Below are 17,926 nucleotides of genomic sequence, written 5' to 3' on the forward strand. Positions count from 1 at the left end.
TCAAGGAATCATTTTTTATATCTAGGATTACCTCCCTTGCATCTTTTATCTTTCCTTATATTATACGTTTCGTTTTTTCCCCCTAATTTGCTCTAGTGCGTGAAATTAATTATCTGTTTCTGTGCAAACAACCATGGATTACATCTAGTCGTTTGTTTAATAATTTTTCTTTTGATATTAGTGTTTGGTTTGATTCTAATATATATATATATATATATATATATATATATATATAGTAAATTCCGAAAATATTCCGCATTTCATTCTCGTAGGAATTCGTCAGGCTTATGCGCTATCAATTGAGGAAATTATGGAGAAAATATTAACCTGGAATTATATATATATATATATATATATATATATATATATATATATATATATATATATATATATATATATATATATATATATATAATTTAATTTAACCTGGAATATATATATATATAATTCCAGGTTAATATTTTCCAGAGGCAAAGTAACCAATGAAGTTTTAACGAGGTAATACAAGAGTGCTCAATACCAAGTAGGGAAAATATATATTTAAAAGTCTTTTTAACATAAGCATTATTATGTCGCTACACATTCATGAACATGTTTCGCTCAGATAGTTACTAGTAACTAGAAATCTCTTCAAGCGATATAGGTTATACAAAAGCTGAGCCAGCAATGAAAATATCTCAGGTATTCAGCGTCATAAAAAGTTATTAAAAATAGAAGTAAAATGTAAAATTAAATTGAAATACAAATGAGAAGAGAAATGGTTTTTAATGGAAAGAAGACAAAAATGGGCGTAGATTAAGGTTTGTAATGAAATAGAGAAATAAAGAAATTAAAGTATGGAGGAAAACACATAAAGAAAGAGAAAGACGAGGAGTTTAAGAAAACAAAAATAAAATAAAGATAATAAAATAAATATAAACGTATCAAGAAAGATATATATTTGTATACGTATGTGCATGTATGTGTGTGTGTGTGTGTGCGTGTATGTGTGACAGCCTCTAATAACGGAAATGACTCAGTCATTTGAATTCTACTGTGTAATGTGTCAATCTGCAAAAATAGGTAATTTGTGTAGCGACGCATTAAAGCTTATGTAAAAACAATTAAAAAGTATATATATATATATATATATATATATATATATATATATATATATATATATATATAAGTAAAATTGTGGGTGTGGGTGTGTTTGTGTATGTACATTTCCTACTAAACTACTCTGCCAATTTTCATTTTGCAGACTCAAGATTTGTCATAAGGGGCACTGAGATTCGGAAAAATCTTTTTAATCGGTTTTCGGCCAGAAACTTGGCTGTCAAGGAGTCAAAGTTCAACGATTTGACCTTTGAAAACTCAACCAAACTCCTCCAATAAGTTTGGGTCTAAACATTTGAAATTTCAGATGTAGGTTACTTGGACATTGATCAAACTTTTTAATTTGATTTCAGGTCAAAATAATAATTCTTAAGGGGTCCAAATTTAGGTCGAATTAAAAAAATGTTTTACCTCTGGTGACTCTACCAAATTACTCAGCTAATTTTTGGTCTAAACATTTGAAATTTTACATAAACGGTATTAAAACATAGAGCAAGCTTTTTAATCGGTTTTGGCCGAAAGTTTGGCTGTCAAGGGGTCAAAGGTCAAAAGATATGACCTCTTCGATCTCTAGCAAACTAATCAGCCAATTTTGGGTCTAAACATTTGAGATTTTACATAAACGGTATTAAAACATAGAGCAAGCTTTATCATTCGTTTTTGGGCGAAAATTTGGCTTCCAAGAGGTCAAATTTGAAAGTGTTGACCTTTGAAAACTCTACCAAACTCCTCTTCCAATTTTGGGCCAAAACACTAATTTTTCATGCTTTCCTTATATGACACGTAATTTCTTAAACCACCATTGTGCTGTGCGTTCAATAATGGTTCCTGGGCTAAACGCTTCGTTGATATTGCGAGCTGTTTCAGAAGTTTTTCTGCCTAAGTTGAATTAAAATAATAAAATTGTGCGAATTTGCTTTTTTCCTATTCGACGTTAACACAATTGTTTTCAAAAGAATTGTCATTTAAACGATAGGGCAAAGCGTAAAACGTTCTTTAAAATAATATATAAAGTAAAGGTATTATACCGAATACTTATTTTAAAATATATCATTCGAAATCAAAATTAAGAGTTCCGCCAGAACTTTCTTGTCAACCTTATATATATATATATATATATATATATATATATATATATATATATATATATATATATATATTGTTACAAACAGCCACCTCGATATCAAATACTGTTTTATTATTCTGTTAGTCGTATAGAGTTGATATTTGATTGGCCAGTATTAAAATCAGTCTGGAGAGATTTTCTTTCCTTTGTCGAGGACGGAGAGAGTGACGTGTGTCGGTGGAACAGTAACTACACCGCGATACGATCTCGGAAGCAGAGAAAAAAACACTACGGATTTCATCACCCACGGAGAGAGAGAGAGAGAGACAAAGGAAGAGAGAGAGAAAGAGAGAGAGAGAGAAAGGAAGAGAGAGAGAGAAACAGAGAACGAGGGAGTTGAAAAAAGCTCGATCGACGTTAGCACTAAACACCTCCCACCTCCTCCAATATGAAGGCAAGTGACAGGTCGTCCCTCAGTAAACGCACGTAGTGACAGCGTTTTCCCCAAGAAGCAAAATAAGGAAAGAACAGGATTTAGTCAATTGTATTTTTAAAATAAGGGGGCGAAACAAAGAAAGAAAAAAATAATAATTCTCTCGTGTGCGGGTAGTTTTGACCAAAAGTTCGACTGCGTAAAACGTGTTCCTAGACAACCAAAGCGATATGTCACATTTCCGAAGTTGGCAAAGACGGGAAAAAAAAGACGGATAAAATTATTTTGGATAACCCAAAACGGATGCCGACAGGCATGTTTAAAAAAGAAAAGAAACAAATCGAAAAATCTGCAAAGTCATCGTTTGGAACTTATGTATCCCACGCGGAACTGAAATGTGTCGCACGGCGTTGAGAGACTGGATTTGGTGATTGAAACTTTCTTCCATCACAAGGGAATTTATTTGGATTAACTGTAGCAATTGCAAATTGTCAAAAGAAAAGAATTGAACTGTAAATGAAAAAAAAAAAAAACTTTAATTTCTTTCTCTGTCGAGCTGGAGATCGGACTTTTTCCTCGTGTGGGCCGGTTGCTGCCGTATACCTTTTGTTTTTCTGTTATAGGATTCTCTTTTTGTTAGTGTGTTAAAATATTCCCTAATCCCATTAGCTTTGAATATATTTGTTTTTGTTAAATCTTTCTTTCCCCTTATCATTAATAAATTTAGTTTTATATGATTTGAAAGTGTTTGTTTCGTTATCTCTTGCAAATCTTATTGTGTTCGATTTTTGTGTTTATTTTGTATCCGCCTGTCTCACAGAAAATAATTGTTGTTTTATTTGTTTCAAACCTTTTTTGTATAAAAAAAGGAAAATTGAACCCAACTGGGACCTATGAACATAAACCTAATGCAGAAGATTTATCTGCCTATGATAAGCGTTTGCTATCCATAAATGCCTATCCATATCCCTGTGTTTGCATTTTATTGCTATATTTAAATATTGCCCCGGCCCGTATGTAATTATATATATATATATATATATATATATATATATATATATATATATATATATATATATATATATATATATATATATAACTTGGTGAGTAAGAAGAAGAGAGTAAAGTCAGTTCTATAAAAGGAGACTTATCGGGATAATACAAAGCTCAACAAATTTCATTGGAGCTTATATAAGAAACAATAAGAATGGAAAATGAAATCACAAAAGCTGTATATTGGTAAATATGGAATTATTAATTTATTTAATAAGGGTATACATACATTTAGTTGGAGGATAAAGGGGACTCTTTATAACCAGGTATTTCGAAGCCTAATGCTTCTCATCAGAAGAGTAGAGAAGATGCTAGGTAACATAATGGAGATGTGACGTCTAGCGAGGGATTCATCAGGAACGAAATAAATAAATCATAAATATTTATGCTGTTTGGGGGAAGTATATTGAACTCTAAGATAAAAGAGGGGTGCATTATATAAAGTGTAATGTAAAAATGTATATAGGTGTCTATCATAGTCTGAAAGAATGTGGGTAGTTTAAGTGTTTACACTCAAGGGGAAGATATAGGGTAGGTTGTGTGGTAATCCTATTTTATCAGTATTTAAGATGTGTAATATCTATGGAGAGGGTTTACGCTAAAAGGCATTTTATCAAAAGAAGTAAGCAAGACCACAACAGGACTTAGAGAAGGTGTATGATTTCATGCATAATATTATGATGATGAATTAAAGCGAGGGAGTATATGCTAAGTTGGATTTTATCAAATGTAACGGTTATCACATTACTTATAAAAGGGCTATGGCTTATGGCAAGATGTTATGAGACTAATGCAAGTTCTGGTGTGGATTATATGGGGCATCGTATACTAAGGTTTTAATTCAGTAAGATAGGGGAAGATCCGTCGGTGAACTAAGGGAGTAAGCTACGAGGGGGTATGGGGTAGGTAGTTGTAAAAATATAATAATTATCAGAAGATAATATATAGTAATAGTCATGCGGATTGAGCTGTAACTGGGTGTAAAGTGGGGATATAAGGCAATGGTATAAAGATAGGGGAGTAAAGTTGATAGAGTTGGATAAAGAGACAAGAATAATTAGGATGTGACGAATAGCGCGGTGGAATAATAGGGGAAAATAATAAATAAATAAAAAATGAAAAAACTAAAATTTAGTTAATTAGAGACAAAGTTGGAGAAATAGAGTACACATATACAAAAGTAAGGCACAAAGGTATAAAGTATATAGGGGTATCCAGCAAAGCAGAAAATTCGGTGAAAGCAAAGAATATCCCGATAGAGACAAATCCCTAGGTCAGGAAAATGCATGCCGATGTCAATAATTCACTCTGGTATTCCTTGGATACATATATATATATATATATATATATATATATATATATATATATATATATATATATATATATATATATGTAATTCTTGGGTCGTTCAAAGTTTATACAACCATATTTCTACATTACCAATTTATTTGAAATTTTCAGACAACCCATCTTTAGAGTCGAGGGATGTTTCTATGTTATTAAAATAAATTTACATCGCCAATTATTAAAATATTAAATAAAATAAATATATTTTTCGTAAGCTGTTAGTGCGAACCTGTTTTGTTGGTAGAACTGAACTTCCGGTTCGATTCATCTCACAGACCACGAGTTGACGAAACGAATTAGATTTCATTTTCTGTTTACTCGATAAGTAAAAAAAAAGCATAATTCATTTGTTTATCTGCCAAATCTTTTAATTTAAACGTTTTTTCTTTATTATATCAGACAAAAAAAAGTTTGTCGCTTGCTTTTTGAGTCGAAGTCGTTTTTTTATTTATTTTTTTTATTTTTCGATATAAGAAAATATGAACTTTTTTATTATTAACACTATAAATTGTTTGATAAAATTACAGATTTTTTCGAAGAAATTTTACGGATAGATGACGTGCTTAAATAATATTTGGTGCTAATGCAGAGTGGTTCGCGCTATTTTTTTAAATCGTATTTCCACGTTTAATTAGTTTTATTATATGTTTTTTATTCAATTGTAAGGTTAAAATACAGATTAGGTACAAAACACCCTCCCCTCCCCATGTTAAGAATGGCTTTTTAAATAATAATGTTATTACTTCAGCACGGATCAGTCTCTGCATGAGTACCGTACTTTCACATAACAATTTAATAAACAAAACATGGTACTTATGCTGAGAGAGTACCGTGCTAAAATAATAACGTTATTTAGAAAGCCATTCTTAACATGGGGAGGGCGTTTTGTAACTATTCTATACTTTCACCTAACAATTTAATAAACAAAAGATGGTATTTATGCAGAGAAGGTATCGTGCTGAAATAATGCTATTAAGAAAGCCATTCTTAACATGGGAAAGGGAGGGTGTTCTGTAACTATTTTATACTTTCACCTAACAACTTAATAAACAAAATAGATAGTACGTATGGATAGAAAATACCGTGCTGAAATAATGTTATTTAGAAAGACATTCTTAACATGGAGATGGTATTTTGTAACTATTCTGTCCTTTCATCTAACAATTTAAAAACAAAACATGGTACTTATGCAGAGAAGCTACCCTGCTGAAATAATGACGTTATTATTTAGAAACCCATTCTTAACATGGGAATAGAGGTGCTTTCTAACTATTCTGGACTTTCACCTAACAATTTAATAAAAAAAAGTTAAACTTAAGCAAACAAGGAACAGTACTGAATCATTAACATTATTTAGAAAGCCATTCTTTACATGGAGAGGGAGGATGTTTTCTAACTATTCTGTACTTTCGGTGCTAATGCAGAGAGTGATCCGCACTATTTTTTAAATCGTATTTCCACGTTTAATTAAAGTTTTATGATATGTTTTTTTTTATTCAATTGTAAGGTTAAAGTACAGAATATGTACAAAAATCCCTCCCCTCCCCATGTTAAGAATGGCTTTTTAAATAATAACGTTATTATTTCAGCACGGATGACTCTCTGCATTAATACCGATTAATGTTCTTTTGTTTGCCTTTTTTACCGTATTTTTTTGGTTTTTTTTAAAGAAAACCTTTTTTAATAAAAATTGAAAGTACACGTTTTTTCTTTTTTTTCTTTTTTACAGAAGTTTTTATATAATAAAATATGAATGCTTTTTCTTTATTAAAGAAATTGGGTACTCGTGCACTTATATGATCCGTGCTGAAATAATAACCTTATTATTTAAAAAAACATTCTTAAAATGGGGAGAAGAGGGTGTTTTGTACCTATTCTGTACTTTAACCTTACAATTGAATAACAAAACGGTAAATTTTTAGATTAGGTCTACCTCCACAATTTTCTTTTAAATGACGACTTTTCTAGGTTTTCGACTATGCTGAATACGGAAATCGCATTGAAATTTTGCAGAAATAATAGTTATCGAGATATAAAAAGTTGTATAATGCATTGTAATCTCTGGCAGCCATCTTTTTTACACGCTTGCGCGCGTCATAAACAAATCTACGCGCGTAACAAAGATGGCTGCCAAAGAATGCAATGCATAAAATAACTATTTATATCTCGATAACTACTTATTTCTGCAAAATTTTAAGTTTAAGAAATTACGTGGCAGCGACAAGAGTCTTGGAGATGAATAGTGCAGTAGTCGCCCATCGGATGTTGACAACGATCAATTAAGAGCCTTAGTCGAAGTCAGTCCACGTACAACTGTTCGAAAACTTGCTTCTGAATTAGACGTAACGTATACGACGATTTCCATCCACTTGAGAAAGATTGGAAATACAAAACTGCTTGACAAAGGGATGCCTCACGAATTGAACGACATCTAAAAGAAACGCCATTATGAAGTGTCATCTTCCATTATTTTACGCAACAACAACGACCTGTTTCTCGCTCGGGTTATTACTTTCGATGAAAAGTGGCTTCTTTACGACAACCGGCGAGGATCCGCTGAGTGGTTGTGCACCGACAAAACTCCACGGCACTTCCCGAATCCAGAGTTGCGCCAACAGATGATTATACAGACTGTTTGGTAGTTTGCGACCGGTCTCATACATTATAGTTTTTTGAATGCGAGCGAAACCATTACGACGGAAAGTACTGTCAACAAATCAATGAAATACATCAGAAACTTCGACAACAACACCCAGCATTAGTCAACAGAAAAAGCCCAATTCTAAGATTCTGTTTAGGTTCCTGACCTAAATACATGTTTTTGTGTTGGCAAAAGTGTGTTGATTCTCATGGTGCTTATTTCGATCAATAATATTTTGCTTGAGCCGACGTATGTTCATCTGAATTTAAAAGTTAAAAACCGGAAAGACTTTCCTGCCAACCTGATATATTGTAAGTTTTGAAAATGTATATATGGCAATTAAGCTACACAAAAAATGTCTGCGTTAATATATATATATATATATATATATATATATATATATATATATATATAATAAATCCCACAGCCAAATAACGTCGCAGCCCACAAGAGCCATGACAGTCAACGAATATATATAATTATTAGGTTGGTTCAAAATTAATGTCGTTTTTTACGTTAAATTTATAGTGGGAAAACGACATTTTTGCACCAATCTAATATTACTATAATTTATATATATATATATATATATACATATATATATATATATATATATATATATATATATATATATATATATATATATATATATAGTTATGGTAATATTAGGTTGGTGCAAATTTATAATGTAAAATATATGGTGTAATATATATATATATATATATATATATATATATATATATATATTATTTATGTTTTATTTACTGAAAAATTAGATGAGACAAATCATCGGTACTATCGGTTTCAAACCTGATAATTAAGGACTGTTTTATATACCCATATCAAGCTTTCTTTCGACGATACTAATGCTTTATAACCGGAAGTGGAAACATATAGATACCTTATATATATATATATATATATATATATATATATATATATATATATATATATATATATATATATATATATATATACACTTTTTATTGTGAAAATTCAAAATAATTCTATTAATTGTGAATCCAAACACCAATGTTTAAAATTCACATTTTGAAAACATATAAGTGACGTAGGCTAATTTCCATGGTAAAAGTTGCTTCACGTTCAGGAAATCATCAGAAAACAAAAGGTAAAAGTTGTAAATTGTGGAATCTGTCATTCACCATGGAAATGTAACAAGTGTGTCAATGATATTCACATACCTACACATGCTTGTGGTTACAAGTTGGCAACAACGCATAAAATTTAGTTAAGCATTCTTCAAGCGGTCTAACCAGATTTGAAGAGAAAAAATACTGTGAATTTATCATAGTTTTCAATTCTTTCATTGTATTGCCCGTCATCCATCCCGAAAACATCACTAAACCTTAACCTTGAGTGAAATTTGGATTTGATAAGAGGGAAATCATTAGCATAAAATAAAAACAAAAACCAAGCAATACTTTCCTCTTAATACATAGGTAAAAAAGTTGTTCTCTATTTACTTGCCTCTCCACGAGGGCACAGTTAGACACAATATAATTATAGTCTGATATCAATAAATATCTGTCGAATAATTACGCGAATTATTTATGGTTCTCAATCCTTTCATAGAACTGTCCCATCATCTAACTGAAAAATATCATATAACTCTTATCCTTGAGTGGCTTTTGGCTCAGATAAGTGGGGAACCATTAATATACCAGGCAAATAAACGAACAAAAACAATTGATTTCATTGATTCGTTTATTCGATAACGTAGATCAACACATTCTGTTACCCCTTTCTCCAAAGTGATATTCTACTTTTTAAAGGGATTACTTGTTTATACTCTGACAAACTTGGATAAAAAGAAAATAACAAAACAAACAAAAATAGAAAACAAAAACAAAACAAAAACAAAAGAAAACAAAAACATGATAAAGTTAGAAATTAGTGTGAGGAATTAGTTTTGAACCAAGATTTAAATTAAAATGATCTACATTCTATGCGGGTTATGTGTGGTTTTACGACTTTGTCACACGAAATTAGGGTTAGTGGTTAAAAGATTTTAGTAAACTTCCTTAAAAAAGTTAGAATGCCCCGGAAATGGGGTACTATTTTACGTTAATATATATACGAATCTACCTTCCTCTAGATTCTAAAATATTTCGTCTTTATTCTTTCCACCAAATTATTCAAAGTGTGCGCACATAATTACCTAAAATGTAGAAACTCATTTTTCGGGCTTGCCAGTGTAGCATGCTTTGTTAAACCGTGTTTTCTTGTTAAAAGTACACGTATATAAGAACGGGCATTTTACGTATTCGTTTTTAGGATTGAGCGAAAACGATCCTTTTTCAAACAGAAGCGTAACACACCAACCGATGATGAGAGTCTCTTATAGAAATACTTGATTGCATATGAAATAAGATGCGCTTATTCAACATGTTCATTTAGTTATGGAAATACTACTTGAAACTGGTAGGGGGACAGACCAACAGCGCCTCTTATTGAATAGATTAGACGCATCTAAAAATAATGTTTGTTTCATGAACTTGATGCGTTCTGAACTTTTTGTGCCATATACGCAGCCATAAATGAACCGTAATCATTACAGAAACATTAAAGTTCACAATTCATACCTTGGTTGCCGGTTGTTCTTGCTTCACGTGCTTCTATGTGATCCCCCTCCACCCCCCTCGCCCAGACGGAGGGAATGCCGTGCTATAATTATGGCTTCTATTTCATACATTCAAAAAGTCTAACGCGACAAGAAACCGATTAAAGATAGCGGTCATTTATTCAGCGCGAGCTTCCTTCCAAGTCAGTGACCAAGGATGGTATGTGACATATATATAGTGCCGCCCAAAAGAAAGTCCGCACTTGTCATATTTTCAAAAATCGCAAATGTAAGCTAAATTCATTGTAATTGCTTAAACAACCAGTACCTCATTTGATTCGCCTTTTATTCCTCTAAAATTTTACCTGCTCATATTGGACTTTTAATTGAATTATCCTGGTGTTCACGTCAATTCTAAAAAAATTAGCTTCAAATCGAGAAGGCAAAAAGAAACTCCGCAGCAACAACCAGCTTAAAATATCCACCTTTTACCATCTCTAATCGTAATTGTTGTGGTTTCTAGGTTATACAATGTAACATTTAATCCATATATTTCGAAATTATTTTATGATCATCAGGTGCACATTAATCTCCACCTTACTGGTTTATCCAATCGAGAAATAGGCCCCAAATTGAAATGAGACGAGAAAACGGTACGAATGACTGTGCAAAAGCACCAAAACACCGACAATGTTCGTGATGCCCCTGAATCTGGTCGTCCTAGAGTTACTTATTACAAGGAAGACAATGCTATCAAGATCCGCAGCCTTAGAAACAGATTTGAAACGGCTCCCCAAATCCAACAACAGTGTAATTTTGTTACAATTAATAACATATTGGTGGAATTTAATTTGCGAGGCTGTGTTCCAAGACGCAAACCAGTGGTTTTTGTAAAGAACAGAAAACGTCGTCTGGACTTCGTGAGATGCAATGAAGATCATTACTCTTCATATTGGTCGAAAGTGATTTTTCTCGACGATAGCAAGTGCAATAGGCGAGGCAATAATGGTAGGCAATACGTCTGTCGAAGGAAGGTCTGAGAATTTAATCTTAGATGCATAGTTTCACGCTGTAAGGTGGTGGAGGTTTAGTTTTGGTGTGGGATGTAATTAGTGCCAATGGTCCAGCGTCTATAGTTCGCTTGCGAGGTCGAATTAATTAATATGTTGACTGAGCATTTTCTACACTACTTTGGCCGGAATTTGGATAATAATCCCATTTTCATGCAGGATAATGTTCCCATTCCCACAGCTAGCAATGTCAAGAGGTTTCTTGAATAGCACGATATTTCGTGTTTGGATTTGCCTGCATAATCTGTAGACCTCAATCATATCGAAAACATATGGAATTATATCAAGCAGCAGCTACACAATTATAAAATTGTAAACCTGGAAGAACTTTGGACAAAAATTAAAGAGAAGTGGGATGCCCTTTCCCCGGAGTATTACCGCGGACTAATTCAAGAGAATTCCCCAAAATTTGAAGGCTGTCAAATTGCAGAAGTGCTATGCTATTAAATATTAGCTATTCATTGTGTTCCTGTTGTATTTGTGCTGCATTAATCTTCTAAAGTTACATTTAAATAACAATTTTCCATTGTGCGGAGTTTCTTTTTGCCTTTTCGATTTTAAGTAAATATTTTAAATTGACGTGAACACTAGAATAATTCAATTAAAAGTCAAAAATCGTAATGTACTGTGAGGCAGTGATTTAGTCCACGATACATTGTAGTCTACATTGCACTGAAGAGAACCTTCTGTTTATTTTATAAAATTATTTTTATATAATGGCTTGATTTAAAGTTTAAAATGCAAAAGTCAAGTACCATGGTTTAATTGTGCTCTAAACAGAAACATTAATTTCAAACGCGTCCTTGTCTTATCAAAGAATTAACTGTTAATTTTATGAAATAATTTTTACACAATGACTTGAATTGAAGTTAATTGTACAAAAGTAAAATATCATGGTTCAATTGTGCTCTAAAAAGAAATATTCATTTCGAACGCGCCCCTGTCTTATAAAAGAATCTGCAGTTGATTTTATAAGCTAGACCTTTCTGCTTATGCAGTGATAAAATTTTTCAAATTCACTTATGATGTTAAACTGTATAAAAGTGATAACTTTGGTCAAAATCGGCATTTTTTTAATTGGATTGTTTCGATTATCGATTTTCGATACTTATCGAGAGCATTCCAATACAAAACCTACGCAAGAACACTCCCAAACACATTAAGTACCTCCGTGTAAAAAAAAAACGGCCCAGCCGTTTCGAAGTGCATAGGGAACGAACTCACGCACACAGAAATAAAGTTCTTTTTATATACTAGTATATATATATATATATATATATATATATATATATATATATATATATATATAACACGGAAATTACATAATTGTCATATATATTATATATATATTTTTATGTTATTGCTCTGTTTACCACATTTAGCTCTCATACCCGGATTTCCTCCTGGAATTATTCCATTAACACTATATATATATATATATATATATATATATATATATATATATATATATTTATATATATATATATATATTTATATATATATATATATATATATATATAGAGAGAGAGAGAGAGAGAGATAGAGAGAGAGATAGAAAGAGAGAGTAAGAGAGAGAGAGAGAGAGAAGAAGAAGAAGAAGAAGAAGAAGAAGAAGAAGAAGAAGAAGAAGAAAGAAAGATCGTAATGACTAATTAACTATATCTTCTTAATCCGTGTCCTTACACGATTAAACGCCTCGTGTCCTTCCAAATACTTTCTTTACTATTCCCACCTGTCTTCGAGCCATGTGACGCCATATCCGTTTTTAGAATATTCCTAGAGGCTAAACAATTTTCATCTTCAGATCATCAAGTTGACCTATACTATCTGCTCAGCGGTTTTTCATTTCCTTCTTTTCTCTACTAACCAAATTATATGATAGTGGATCTAGCCATTCAATCTCGAACAAGAAAATCTTTACTTGTTTCAGAATTTTACGATAGCGATTAGTAATTTGGGAGCTGTAAAGACATATATATAGAGAGAGAGAATGAAAGAGAGATAGAAATGACTAATTAACTATATCTTCTCAGCCAATGTCCTTACGCGACCGAACTCATCGCAGCTAGAATCTCCTTCCACCACTCCACCTTTCAGTTGGAATCTCCTTTCTACCACTCGTGACTGTGATGTCATATTCGTTTATAGTATATTCCTACAGCCTTAGTAATTTTCACCTTGGGATCAACAAGCGACAGAAATGTTTTGATCATAAGACTGCATTACGCAGGGACGTATCAAGCTACTCACCAGGGGTGGCGGGTGGATAGATAATGTATTAGGTTGATCTCGGGAAATCCAGTAACCTTACAGCAGTTTCTATTTTCTATTTTTCTCAATTAACTAAATTATATATTAGGAGATTTACTCATTCCACACACACGCGCGCGCGAGCGCACAAACGCACACACACACACACACACACACACACACACACACACACACACACACACACACACACACACACACACACACACACACACACATATATATATACAGGCAGATCTTTAAATGTTTAAGAAATTTTCCATAAAAATTGATCATTTGCACGATCTGGTTTATTTAGATATGATATCTTTATCTTGGATGGTATTCTGACATTGTTCTGAGTGATGCAACCCTCGACTTTCTCCAAATGCATATGTCGAGCTTACGAATGTATACAGAATTTTTAACTGAATCCTTTCTTTAATCCTCGAACGTAGATTGCTATAGCCCCGTCAGCTAAAACCGATTAGAAAACTTAATTAAATAATTTTTAAAGATTTTATTAATAGTCGATATTGCATGTAAATGCGAGTTGAACATTTAAACTCAATATGAACACAAGACGTAGTAGATAAAAGTGTTAAGTACAATCAGTTTTTAATGACAATCTTTTTGGGGTTGAGGTTCAATCCTCGTTACACGTAATGCTAATTAAGATTAAGATAAAAAATTAGTCCAGACTTCCACACGGTGCTGGCCGACGGAACGAGAATAATCTACACCACGGTTTAGTTCGAAAATCGTCATTTCAGAATTCGGCTACAAATTTCCCAATTTATCCAAGATGCACTCGAAGAAGGTCAAAGGTTGAATAATCCAAATAGTACGGACGTTGATTAATTATTAACTTAATGGCATAAACGTGGCAGCAGAAATGTTTTTGATCATAAGATTGCATACACAGGAATGTATTAGGATAATCATCAGGAGCAGATAGGTGATATATGATATATGATATATGATATATGATATATGATAGGTGATATATGATATATGATATATGCTAGGTGATATATGATATATGATAGGTGATATATGATATATGATATATGATATATGCTATATGCTAGGTGATATATGATATATGATAGGTGATATATTATATATGCTAGGTGATATATTATATATGCTAGGTGATATATGATATATGATATATGCTATATACTAGGTGATATATGATATATGCTAGGTGATATATTATATATGCTAGGTGATATATTATATATGCTAGGTGATATATGATATATGATAGGTGATATATGATATATGATAGGTGATATATGATATATGCAAGGTGATATATGATATATGCTAGGTGATATATGAGATATGATATGTGATATATGATATATGATAGGTGATATATGATATATGCTAGGTGATATATGATATATGATAGGTTATATATGATATATGATAGGTGATATATGATATATGATAGGTGATATATGATATATGATAGGTGATATATGATATATGATAGGTGATATATGATATATGCTATGTGATATATGATATATGATAGGTGATATATGATATATGCTAGGTGATATATGATATATGCTAGGTGATATATGATATATGATAGGTGATATATGATATATGATAGGTGATATATGATATATGATAGGTGATATATGAAGCTGATCTAGAAATTTCAGTTATTGCGCGCGTACCAAACTTGTAGGGAGCCTATTTAGATATAGGATGGTTTTCTGATCAGCTAAAGAGTAGATTATTGGACCCATAGTTTCTCCTTTCTTTTCTAATTTCTTTCTTCACTGCACACCCGATAAACTGATAAAAATAATTCTATTAACAACAGATCCCTTGTTATTTCTGTCGGAATATCAAATTCCATGGATAGTGATGGTTTTGTTCATGGTTTATTTCTTACGTGCACATCTAATACTGATTTTATATCTTTTGATCACATGATGTGCGATGTCGCCTTCGGCCGTTTTGAAGGTGTTTTAATAGACTTGAAGTGCTTGACGATCTTTGGTTTATAGTAAACAAACCATGACAGTTTTATTTTAAGTATAACAGCATAGTTTTGTTTCAATGCAAGTGTAGAGGTTTTTGTTTGAAATGTTCCTCAGCCGACTAACATGGCTGACTCATCTCAATAAAAAGGAAAACGAGCCAATGATAAAAGCAACAAAATAAAATAAAATACTAAAACTATTTTAAATGCCGGTTTCTTATTAGTAATTTATAGGTTAGATACTTTACCGTTTTTATTTAATAGACTTCATGTTATATTACATATTTTAAAAAATCTGGTTTTGTGATATTTGTTTTTCTTATACCAGACTTGTGTATGTGTATATATTTTTGACGATGTAAATAATTTTTTAATTTTCTTTTAAATAAGTAGGATATACAAAGATATTAAAGTCCCTTACAGCTGTTTCAAAACAATGTTTATTTTAAAATCATGTAATGAAACATAACGAATCTTTTCATATATATCCAGAAAAAAAAACAGATAGACAAGGATAGATTCATTGTCAAAAGCTCTTTATACAGACATACGCACATATTCATATTTATAATCATAATTTCATTTGTGTGTATATATATATATATATATATATATATATATATATATATATATATATATTCACAAAAAATGAAATTACAAATATAAATAAATGACAGATTAAAAAAAAGATCGAACATTCAAGAATATTCTCGAAACCTTATCAGCACGAATATCACGTAGTATGTGCGGGATAATTCTCATCTCTAATTTTTAGGATATCTTGCTTATGTAATCATCTCAGCAATGATATAGGGATTTATAAAGAACAGTTTTTTTTTAATGAACATACAAACATTCTTAGGGAAAGAAGAAGAAAAAAAAAAGATTGCACCGGATCACTTACACATTATCAGAATAAGGGGGGAAAAAAAAAACAACAAAAAAAAAACAAACAAAAAAAACAAAACAACAAAAAAGCAACAACAACAACAAAGAAAACAAACAAAAAAAAAAACAAATGGTGGTGGCTGCAGTATTATGAAATATACTTTCTACACTGGTACCATTTATGTTATACTTACCTGCTGGTTTAAATAAGATTGTAGAATAAGTGTTGCCAGCGTCCATAATCTGATCATTGCCTTCAAACTGCAAAGAAGAAAAACATTAATTAACAAAGCAGAAAAAAAAAACGGGTGTAAAAGTACAGAATAGTTAACACTCGAGAACTCGAAGATGTGTAAACAAACGGGGTTTGGTACCGATTGTAATTCTAATGCTTTTTATATAAGTTATGTGCTGTTGGTTTTTATTTACAAATTTTGGGGTGTTAACTATTCTGTACTTTTACAGTTTAAAAATACTTCTACGCGTTAAAACTAACCGAGTTCGGTAAATAATGTCATTCTAATGCGTTTTATATAAATGATGTGTTTTGGCGGTGAGATGGATTACAAGTTCCGGAGTGTTAACTATTCTGTACTTTTTCTTATTTTTATATGATGCCATTTTAGAGGATTTTTTTAATGTTAGCCTCACAAAAATAAATAAATAAATAAATAAAATAAATAAAGGAAGCAAACGCATATCCGACAGTTAAGCCCTAATTTGGGGAATACGAAGTTAGCTCAAAGTTAACACTAATCCCTGGTCCACTCTTACATGATAGTATATATCAGTGTGTTCATACGTAGGACAAATAAAATGTGTATGAACACGAAACTGAATCTAGTCTTGATATCCTGGTTTGGGTGCTTTGAGGGATGTGTTGTTACTATCAACCCCAAGCCCACTCTGACCTGAAGTAGTAGTAGTAGTGACTTCCAGTTTACGGGCTATTAGTTCAATAAACTTTATTCTGGGTATGACATGATGCTACATCCGATGGAGAGACATACATTTGGGAGCTTTGAGGGGTATGAAGCAACCCTTCCGTTGCCATTAATCGCAGGGCCACTCATTTTTCTTATTAACTCTTTTTCACTCCAAATCATCATAGGAAGCCCTGAAGATAAGACCACGTAGGCCACCGTGACACAACAAAGCATGCTGTGAGAGTGGCGTAATTATATATATATATATATATATATATATATATATATATATATATATATATATATATATATATATATATATATATATATATATAAGAAGAAGAATGTCGTGGTTTGCTTGAAGCATTGCTTAACGAATAAAAAGGCTTACAATGCAGAGTAATGTACAGTCGTTGTGAGCAGATAAATGAACAAATATACATAATTCAGTTATATTCTTTTATTTACCTGCTTGTTTTTTTCTTTCTTTTTTTTCAACTGTAGATGGTATTTATTCCATAGGTCCTTTCGAGTGTATCACTCATCGTCAATGGAGAAACGTATATCA

The 17,926-nt window shown here is 31.7% G+C and overlaps 1 protein-coding gene across 1 annotated transcript in view; it reads right to left on the bottom strand.

The window, feature by feature from the left end:
* The window catches only part of LOC145295984 (uncharacterized), a 60,769-nt gene that overhangs the window by 10,861 nt on the left and 31,982 nt on the right, over positions 1 to 17,926 (bottom strand). The window contains exon 2 of the mRNA XM_080141928.1: positions 16,627 to 16,693. Within this exon, the coding sequence (XP_079998054.1) occupies positions 16,627 to 16,693 (67 nt within the window). The remainder of the gene's footprint in view (positions 1 to 16,626; positions 16,694 to 17,926) is intronic.

Source organism: Euprymna scolopes, chromosome 16, assembly GCF_053919585.1.
Source record: "Euprymna scolopes isolate OS-2025 chromosome 16, ASM5391958v1, whole genome shotgun sequence".
Lineage (NCBI taxonomy): Eukaryota > Metazoa > Mollusca > Cephalopoda > Sepiida > Sepiolidae > Euprymna > Euprymna scolopes.